Raw genomic sequence first — 10,584 nt, 5'->3', positions numbered from 1 at the left:
TCAATTAGATACATTAACGCTTTTTTTTATATTTATAATTAAATATATATATAAACTTTATAATTTATGATTATGATTTCTTTAGTCAAAAAACTAGTTGAAAAAACTTATATCTTTTGTCTTCTTTTTTTTTTAGGAAAAAATAATGATCTAACCCGTAGAGAAATGTAAGTTAAATAACTAGTGTTTTTACTTAGTGTTATATTTTTTTAATTTAATAACAAGGAGAATTTTTTTCTTAGTTTATACAACAATTAAAAATGTTTGTGAATTATAATGATGATTTGGTAAAGATTGTTTTGACAAAATCACTTGAAGAGAAGAAACTGAAGATAAACCAAAAAGGAATCTTATTGGGATTGACATGATGATGTACAAAAGACAGACAAAAATAACTATAACGAATTATTAAAAATAAAATAAAATAAAATGAGATAACCTTTTTTCTATGCAATACAATAAAAAGAGAAAGCTTGTGTTGAGAAAAAACATACCAATTACAGGTAAATAAATTAAATCCATAACGGTACCTCTTTGTTTTTTGCCACTACAAATGTAAGTTTGTGGCCAATGGTGTGTCCTATTTTGATTATCAGATTCTTATTTAGAAAAATGTTAATGGTTAAATTCAATGTGAAAAATAAGTTTTCATGAACCAAATCTTCTTTAAAAAGAAAAAAAGAAAAATTTTAGTTTTTAAAACTTGAACTTGATTTTTTAAGACTATGTATTTACCACTTTATGATTTCTTTTGTCTGTTCATGTGTAGTTCATATATATATTGTGATCCCATTAATGATCCACTAATTGAAGTGATCATTCAACGACTCATCAGCTTTATCTATGAATTTCCGGATTGGTTTTAAAAACGTTGCTAAAAATCTCTCTCTTTATCCACTCAAATATACGATTTACATGTCAAAGTCTATACCTTGAATGGAAAATCTTAACGAAAGCACTGATTAAAGACTAGATCAGAAACTTACCCCACTAATACCTAGAAGTAAAAGAAAATTACAGAAGAAGTCAACGTGTTAATAGCATATCCTTCAATCCAAGTTCCATAGTTGTCTCGAAGAAGTCCTCCCGTTCCAGCAGGCAGCACCTGGATTACCTTTGCTGCAACCATCTACATTTAATTCAACCCACTGAATTGGGGGCGCTTGCTTCTTGACCACTAAATTTAAGACAGACTCATTGCTAAAATGGATGCAAGCAGCAGGGTTTTTGATGGCATTTAACGGAGTGGGATGTAAACTGGCATCTCCTCCAAAAACTCCTTTACTTCACCATTTCCATAAGAACCAAGTCACAACCCCAAACATAATTAGCCATGGAATAGAAACAGTAGATGAGAGATTACTTATTAGCCATGGGATAAAACCTGTAGAGGACAAAGCTTCTCTGTCACTCGGTTTAATAATAACATTCCATGCATTCTGTGCAAGTGGACAGTCCCTCAAAACATGAAGAACAGCTTCCATCTCAAATGGGCAATGTTGACAATAAATATGGATCCTCAGCATAACGTCTATGCACTCTACTCTCATTTGTTATTTGATGGGGGAGGGTAGCTAGCCATTATCGTCAGCACCTGCATCTGCATGGGTAATAAATGAGCAAAGAATTCCGGCTTCCATTGATTACTAGAATCTTCAAAGTCAGCCATAGAGCAATCTGTCAAATCCTCTTAAATCACTTGCACTGCAGTAACTGTCCAAATCCATCCAAAACCGCATTTCTGACCCATTGCCTGTAGACTACCAAACTCCATCAACTACTTTAGGCCAAAATTTTACAGTTTGCTTTTCATAGTGGAGAGTCTTTGCCTTTAGCCTATACTTGAGGGATCCCATATGAAATCCATACAAATTCTCTCAATATCTTAATAGACTGGTTTTGGGATAAGCGAAGCTTGCATAGGATACAACGATACCGTTGCTAGTTCTTACTCACGCAAGGTTATTCTCCTTGCTAGTGATAAATTATTAGACTTCCAACTTGTCAGCTCCCGCTACATGTTCTCAATGATAGAAGAATAAGCATGCTTATTAATTCTTCGATGCAAGTGGGGGACTCCCAAATATTTTTCAAGGTCATCCGTTTTAGCAAAACCACTTTTATGACGAATGGCTCGTTCTAACATGGATGAGACATTCTTGGATAAATAAATCTGTCTTTGCAATACTCACCTTCTGTCCAGAAGAGTCACTGAACTTAAAACAATGCAACAACCATCTGTACTTCACTAGCTTTAGTAAAAAACATGTCATCTGCGAAGCATAAATGGTAGATGTTTGGACCCATGTTGCTGAATTTTTATCTTCAAATGAAATCCATTGGCATCTAGACTTTTGGAACCCAAAGATCTCCTCTCGGGAAAGAATATGATTAATTATAATTCTCTGTAAGATGTCGTTCTAGCTTATACAGGTACTGATTACCTCCATTAGACAAGACTCTTTGTATTCCTCCAAGTTGAGCTAACAATGATTACCTCCATTAGACAAGATTGTGTGTATTCCTCCAAGTTGAGCTAACACTGATTACCTCCATTAGACAAGACTCTTTGTATTCCTCCAAGTTGAGCTAACACCTTTTGTTTACGTACAAAGACGTTACCAAAAACTCTTATGTTCAATTCCTTTCACTTAACTGTCATCATGTTTAGTGAAGATGTCAAACCTCGATCATTTTGCCAATTTTCTCTTAAGAACTCTGCAAAATTTTCTTAAGTGGCCCATGCTACTTCAAACCGAAAAGGTCCACTGGGAATTTGCATCCTCTTGTCTGTGCTATTCAACTCTACAAGAATTGGGTGGTGGTCTGACTTAACTCGAGGCAGTACTTTAACATAAGCTTCAGAAAACTTCAGTCTCCAAGCATGATTACCAAATCCTCTGTCCAGACGTTCATAAACTCTCCTATACACTGTCAAGATCAATTAATCCAGAATTTTGTACCTATTTACCCAAACGAAGAAATTTCCTCACATTAGCAGGTGCCCCCCGCCACCCCCCCTACTTTCTCTGAAATCAAAATAATTTCATTGAGATCCCCTATCATTAACCAGAGGGAAGCTATAGAGTTGGCTAACAACCCTATCTCCTCAAAACACTCCTTCAACTAATTTTTGGATTCACATAAACATCAGTACATATCCATGATGAACCTCTGCCATCACCCATTAAAGTATGTATAAAATAGCGAGAGGATTGTAGGACCCTTAGGTCGGTCAACTTCCCCCGACAAAAGCCATAAACCACCAGAATTTCCTTGAGCTTCCACCCTAAAACTACTAGTAAAACTAGGCTTTTCTATAAACTTATCAGCAACAATGCCACTAACCTTGGTTGATGGTTAAGCTATTGCCAAAACATCAATGTTGTATAATCTTATGTAATAGGTATTGCCAAAACATCAATTTTGTATAATCTTACGTGATCCTGCATCATAGAGCAGAATTAAAATTTGACCGTAGTTCACTCCGGTGAAACTTTTCAAATCATAAAACTTTGATTCCTTTTTTTAAAAAATAAAATTTTTATGAGCCACCTAGTGATTTAGAGATAAAGTCTCGACCCAGTCATGACATAAAAAAAAATCAATTTTAAAGTTAATAGGTTCCACGGGGAGTTTATCTAGATGTTATTTGACCATGAGTTTTGCTAGACGATAGATATGAGCTTGGGTTTTCAATGGATTTTTGGGTTGTTTGAGTTCAGGAGTTTATCAAAATATTTAGGATGAATTATAGGTGTTTTTAGTAGAATTAAGTTGAAAAATAGGTTTTCAAATTAAAAAACCATCAACTTCAATTTTCCAACACCCACGGTGATCAGAAGATGAAGAAAAGTCCATGACATGTTGCATGCTTTATTTTTATTTTTTTCAAACAATTATGGGGAAGATGACATTCAGCCCGTTCTATTTTCAAATTAAAAAAATAAAGGCTATGAATGCGGGCACTTTAAAAAATAGGTATGGGTTACGCAAGCAATCCTGGCTTCTAGACCCAATAACGTTTAATCTTTTTTTTTTTTAATTTTATGTTTTAATATGAATTTTTTTAAAATAATAAATTAATATAACTTCTCTTTTATTTTTTAGACTATTTATTTAGCAATTTTTTTAAAAGAAAAATTAGGTGCACAAGCCATTCATGCCAGACCCGCACTCTTGGATCTTTTGTTTTAGTCCAATTAGTTTATAAAAAAATATGATTTAATTTTTATTTAGCTTATAAATATGCTTTTAATTTTTCTTTTTTAAATCTTAGGAGGCATTTTTTTTTGTGCTGCCTTATTTAAAAAAATCTTTAATTTTATTAAATAATTTTTATGCTTTTTTTAATTGTTGTTTCATTAAATAAAACATTTGTTTCAATAAACAATATTATTAAATACAATCAAATTTTTAACTTATTTTTTAAAATTAATTATCTACATCCATATTTTTTAAAAAATTTTATTATTTGTTTAAATATTACTTGGCTTTTACTTTATTTTCACATAAAATAAAAAAATTCTAACATATACAACATTACATAATATTTTTTTTAAATGAAATGAATTGATTTCATTGACATATCTATTTCTATTATTATTTAATTAAATAAAAAATATATTTAGATAAATAAATAACCTATATTACAAAATCAAATATTTTAATTTACATCTATTTATTAATTTTTCCTAATTCATCTTTAATTATTGTTAACAGCTTTTTTTTCAATAAAGATCATTATTCATTAATCTAATTAAATGCATGTAGCATATAATATTAGGAATACAATCAATGTGTTGTTTTTTCTTTTTTCCTATTTTTCTTGAAGAACAAACAATACATGGCAACGCAAGAAAAAAAGGTGATGATTCAAATCACAAAAGGATATTCCTTTTCTTCAATGATAAATTCTGCTTGCTTGCACCAGTAACTGGTATGCTCCTTGTATCCCACGAGTTCAAATACAAGAGCTCGTCCGTAACCCACAGAGATAAGGAAAATCATTTTCAGCACCCTAACAAATGACAGCAAAATCACATAGCGATAGGCTCGTCTTATCCCGCTACGCTATAAGCGTCAAAACCTCCCCGTGAGTTACTGCTCTATACCAAGGTCGCCCCATCTGACTTTGTATCTTGCTGCAAGATAGTGAGCCCCAACAGGGCCCCGACTACCGTAAGGATAATATTCGGGGATGATCTTCTTCTCTTCAAGCTCCTTAAGAACAGGAGTGAAGAGTGCCCAAGCTGCATCCAGTTCATCACTCCTGATAAACAATCTCCTTTCGCCTTCAATTGCATCCAGCAGAAGCCTCTCGTATGCATCTGGAATCTCTTTTGAATATCTACAATGGGCACACCAGGTTGATCAGCAATCAAGGCAATTGTGTTAAATAGACCTTGTTGTATATAAATAAGTCTTTTCATGTATATGATTCAAATAGTTTTAAATTTTACCTTGCCGCGTAGTGAAGATGTAGATTGCTACGGTCCAATCTCATTCCCAATCCAGGAACCTTGTTATTGATCTTCAGATAGATAGCTTCATCTGGTTGCACTCGAATAACAAGCTCGTTTGTAGCCCGATCAAGATCCGTTCCAAAATTCCGGTTGTATAAGTTGCCAGGCACATGCCTGAACTGTACCCTTATCTCGGCACTGACAAAAAAAGTAAATTGCATATATTATATAACCTATTACTCGGTCCTGAGAGAACAGGTTAGTTGCATGCATCTAACAACCTGTTACAGGTTGTCAACAGTGTAGTATGTAATGCTCACCTCTTATTATGTAATGCTTTGCCAGCTTTCATTAGAAAAGGCACTCCATCCCATCTTGCATTATCAATGAAGAGAGCAGCTGCAGCAAATGTTGGAGTTAAGCTGCCTTTTGGCACAGTGTTGTCATCAGTGTATGCTGGGTAAGTAACTCCTCCTTTTATGTGACTCTTGTACTGCCCAACAACAACATCTTCCAGTTGTAAAGGCCTCATCGATCGTAAAACTTTGACCTGCAATCAGTAAGCAATAATATTTAATTAAGAATAAAGAAAACAAATAACTTACTAAAATCCCACATTCATGCAAGTAACAATAACCTTTTCGTTTCTGATGTCTTCTGCATCCAAACTGACAGGTGTTTCCATTGCAAAGAGGGCTAGTATTTGAAGCAGATGGTTCTGCATTATATCTCTTATTATTCCATAATTGTCAAAGTACCTAATTTAAACCAATTCAAAAATTTTAGCCATAAGCTGTTAAATAGAATGTAGAACTGTAAACTGTATTCTCATCTCAGAATGCAAAGTACCCTCCACGTCCTTCAGTGCCAAAATCTTCAGAGAATATCAACTGTACATTTCTGATATACTGCCTTGACCACAAGGGTTCGAAAATGAGATTAGAGAAACGCAGAACAGACAGGTTTTCCACAAGCTCCTTTCCCAGATAGTGGTCTATCCTGAAACAAAAAGGAATATCCATCTGATCAGATCGTGCTCCAATTTCCTCGATAAAAGCTGATTAAGTTCAGAAATCTTCTACCTGAATATTTGATCTTCATCAAGGTATTGCTTGAGAGCTTTTGTCAAAGCAGCCGAGGAATCTGAATCTCGGCCAAAGGGTTTCTCAACAATGACCCTGGTCCAGCCAATACTAGATGAAGCTGATGAGCTTGTACATTTCACCGCATCTATAAATATATTTGGAGGAATTGAAAGATAAAAGAGGCGATTAGAAACTCTCCCACCCTGCACATGCAAATTTCATTATCAAACATAATCAGATTATATAAATGCTCAAGTAGTAGAACCTTTCATAGAAAATTGTAAGGAATCCCCATTCTAGATATCTTAATCATATAGAAAAAACAAGGCATTCTATGATATTCTAACCAGCAGATAAAATAGTAATCGTATCTCATTTGCTGCGTAGTTCACCACCACTGAAAATAGTACAGAACAATGATAATTACAATTTAAAAGTGAAATCATGAAAATGATAATGAAGAATGGTGCTAAATCCTTGCAATATGAACATGCCACCAATTTGCATGAACAATTGCCACATCCATAGTTAAAGTGACTGGTTGTCCAAATCATATGACCCATACATTAATGACCAAATACTTCACTCATGCACTGCAATACTGCATGTGATTCCTGAACACATCTCCCCAACAATTATACCCATAATACACCGAAACCTCTTTCAATCAGCCTGGAAATGGTAAATGGGAACACCAACATAGTGATCCAAGAATATGCTATGTGATAGTGCACTTAGCACAAGCAAAGGTGCACAAAATCTGGGTATTGGCATAAAAATATTTTAAGTACAAAACCTCCCTGCCACCCATACAGCCCAGTTTATGCACCTTACTAGGAATGTCTACAGATAACAATAAGGCATAATGTCCAATTAACTCATAGTCAAAAGTGATATTCTTATCAACAAAACCCTCACTTTGATCCACAAACCACAAATGGAAATAAGAATTTTGTTAAATGTTCATTTTACATATCAAGCACCAATAAGTTATCCACTACTAATAGAGATATTCCATTCTGTCACAATGCTAGCCCAGATCCCCATTACCTCATGTTCTTTCAGCTTCTTGTCTAACTCAGCAAAGTTTTCCTGAGAACCATATTGACCAGAATGGTAGAAACATCTCTTAAGAAATTGGTCCATCTTTTCATCACAGTTCTCCCTGAAAATCCAGAAGCAGCAATACATATCACGTCCCAACCTCCAAATAAATCACAGGCATTTATAACATGTAAGCTTCGTGTCATGGCCAAAAAAGGAAAGGACTAAAATCACCTCTTATCAATTCTGCATGTAAGGGTCCTGCTAACCATGTTTCTAAGTTCAGCATCAGTCATCTTGCTCCGAGCATAACCAAAGATAGTAAAATGCTGCAACCAAATAACTTCACAACTTAAAATATGAATATGATCATAAACTGAAGAAGAAGACATTAAAAACAGTCAATCATTGAAATCAAGCTTTCAAGTGTAGACGGATAACAGAAAAATCCAAAATTGAACCTCCGGGAGACAACCCTCATAATAAAGAGCAAAAAGTGCAGGAAATATCTTTTTCTTTGCAAGGTCACCAGATGCTCCAACCACAGTGATACTGACAGTCGACTCTTCTTCATTTACATCAAAACTAGCTGCTTCTTTAATTTCCTCAGTTGATGGAACTGAAGACAACAACCCATCTTTCAATTTCTTAAAAGGAGTCTCATTTTCAACTGGGGTCACTGGAGTGGTCACTGCACCTACAATCAGTTACCATTCAAATAAGAACAAACAAGAGAGCATAGGTATTCATTTTTCAAAAAAAAAAACTTACCAAGTAATATATCAAAAAATGACTTGCGAAAATATTAAAAGCTGAAAACTTTTCTCTGGCTTCTATATTGTTTTTCAGTTTCTAAAAGAAAAAAGAAAAAGAAAAAACAGAACTTATCACAACTGAAGCTATACAGATCAAAGGGCATCTTTTGGATTTTCAAGCAATAAAACAGAAGACAAACCAAACATTCGGCAATCAAAAAGCACAAAAAGGTACAAGTAGACAATTTAACCAATCATTTTTGACAATATACAAATAAATCAGCTAAACAATTCATACAACAAATGAAAAAAACATCATCTTTTACAGAAAAAAAAAAGGAAAGAATAGCGAACAAAAAAACTAAAAGGACTAACCATCTTGCATGAGAACCACATTTAAATGAAAATTTCTTCGAGAATGAAAAGAGACCTTAGCAGGTAAAACCCTTTTAGCAATACAAGAAGAGAAGTTTAGTCGTTGATGATGATTCTGCCCGTTAATTGATAGTGAAGAAGAAGAAGAAGAAGATGATGGTGTTAGAGAATATGAAATGGAACGACATGTCGTCGAAGAAAGGGCAGCCATGTTTTTAGAAAGATAACAGTTTCTCAGCTTTCTGTTTTAAAAGAGTCAGTATGTTTTGGAGGAATCAAAGAGATGGGTTTTGAAGGAGGTGGTGATGGTGATGACGGGGGCCTAAAAACAAACCTCGGAAACGTCGAGGGGTAAGGGGCAAGGGCGTAAGGCCCTTGAGATCTCCGAAAGGCTGCTCTTTTGTCTTCGCCAAACAACACCTGTCTTGTTTTTTTTTTTTTTTTGTAGAGAGAGATAGACGGAGAAGAAAATTAAATTAATTACTTCTCCAAAAGCATAGGGATTTTAGATATATAGAGAGATGAAGCCAGTGTTTTATAATTAAAGTTATCGAATTTATTTTTTTAATATAATATGAAAAATATAATGTAAATTTTAATTTTAAAATTATAAATTATAAGTAAATATTTTTAATTAATTATATATTAATAATTTTATTGAAAAAATTAAATTACATTAAAATTTGATTAAAAAATCTATAATATTATAATATGATTAATAATATAGATAGTAGGAAGTATATAAAAACCCGGTGATAATTTGATTTTTTAATCACAATAAATTTTTAATCAATAAAACTTCAAGTTAAAAAAAATCTAAATTTCAAAAGGAAGAATATAATTTGACCTTTAAAAATTAAAGATTTTTTTCACTTTTTAAAACACTTCTTGTATTTAGTTTGATGCTTATCTATGTGATATGAATTGTAATATAATTATATATTTTTTAATAAATATGTGGCAAATATTAAAAAGTTTTTTAAATAAATGTGAGGAAAATATAAAAAATATAGAACCATAAGAATTTCATGCCATCTTTTGACATAAGTTTTCTTTAACAGGAGGAGTTTCTCGAAAGAAAAAAATAATTTAATCTAATGATGTCAAATATAAAATAAGACTATAGCTAAATATCCCTTTTAAAAAATATACTAATATCCAATTTCATAATTTTTTAAATTTTAATGTAACTTATTATTTTAGAATTATAATTATATGTCGAGTGATAAAAAAAATAAAAAAATAGGCAAGATAGAAATGGTATAAATTGTTTTGTTTAAATGATTTTTTTTTGAAATATTTGTAGTTATTGTAAAAAAAAATTTGAAATATTTGTAGTTATTGTAAAAAAATAAAAATAAAAATTATGATTCTTTTAAATTTTTATAACTATTGAGTCAAAGATAATACCAAGAGTTAAATTTAGTAAATGATCTTTATATGTTGAAACCTAACAAAATATATTGTTAACTAAGCTTATCACAAGGCCACATCACATAGTAGTTTAAGCCTCCCAAGGGTGTATTGGAAAGAAAAGGATTTTAAATTTAATCATAAAATTATAATTATAAGATTTAGGAGTTACCATCTAATATTAAAGTTACTAGAAAACCTATATTTTGTGAGAGTCTAAGTAAATAACTGGTTATGTAAAGAAAAGACGCATCACTTTTAGTGCACTATCTAAGGTAAGTTATATTGTTATATGATTGTTTTTCTATATCATGTTTTTATCTATTGGTTTGTTTTAAAGTATAAGGTAAATCTTTTTTCATGAGAGAATATTTATTTTATTACGTAAAATCTTAATCATTCTAAAGTTCAAATTCAAGAATCTTCTTGAATTTATTTGTTGGTCCA

At 32.4% G+C, this 10,584-nt stretch overlaps 1 protein-coding gene across 1 annotated transcript; it reads right to left on the bottom strand.

Moving 5' to 3' along the window:
* Positions 1-4,789: 4,789 nt before the first annotated feature.
* Positions 4,790-9,182, bottom strand: LOC105133723 (glucose-6-phosphate 1-dehydrogenase, chloroplastic-like). Its single transcript, XM_011037813.1, has 10 exons — positions 8,725-9,182; positions 8,056-8,291; positions 7,829-7,923; positions 7,601-7,715; positions 6,548-6,753; positions 6,315-6,464; positions 6,103-6,223; positions 5,786-6,015; positions 5,463-5,663; positions 4,790-5,350 (listed from the first exon to the last, which is right to left on the bottom strand). The coding sequence occupies exons 1-10, from the start codon at positions 8,933-8,935 to the stop codon at positions 5,101-5,103; spliced, it is 1,815 nt and encodes a 604-aa protein (XP_011036115.1). The 5' UTR covers positions 8,936-9,182; the 3' UTR covers positions 4,790-5,100.
* Between the last annotated feature and the right edge of the window lie 1,402 nt (positions 9,183-10,584).

This window comes from Populus euphratica, unplaced genomic scaffold (genome assembly GCF_000495115.2).
Source record: "Populus euphratica unplaced genomic scaffold, PopEup_1.0 scaffold37.1, whole genome shotgun sequence".
Taxonomy (NCBI): Eukaryota; Viridiplantae; Streptophyta; class Magnoliopsida; order Malpighiales; family Salicaceae; genus Populus; species Populus euphratica.
This window is presented reverse-complemented; position numbering and strand designations above follow the sequence as displayed.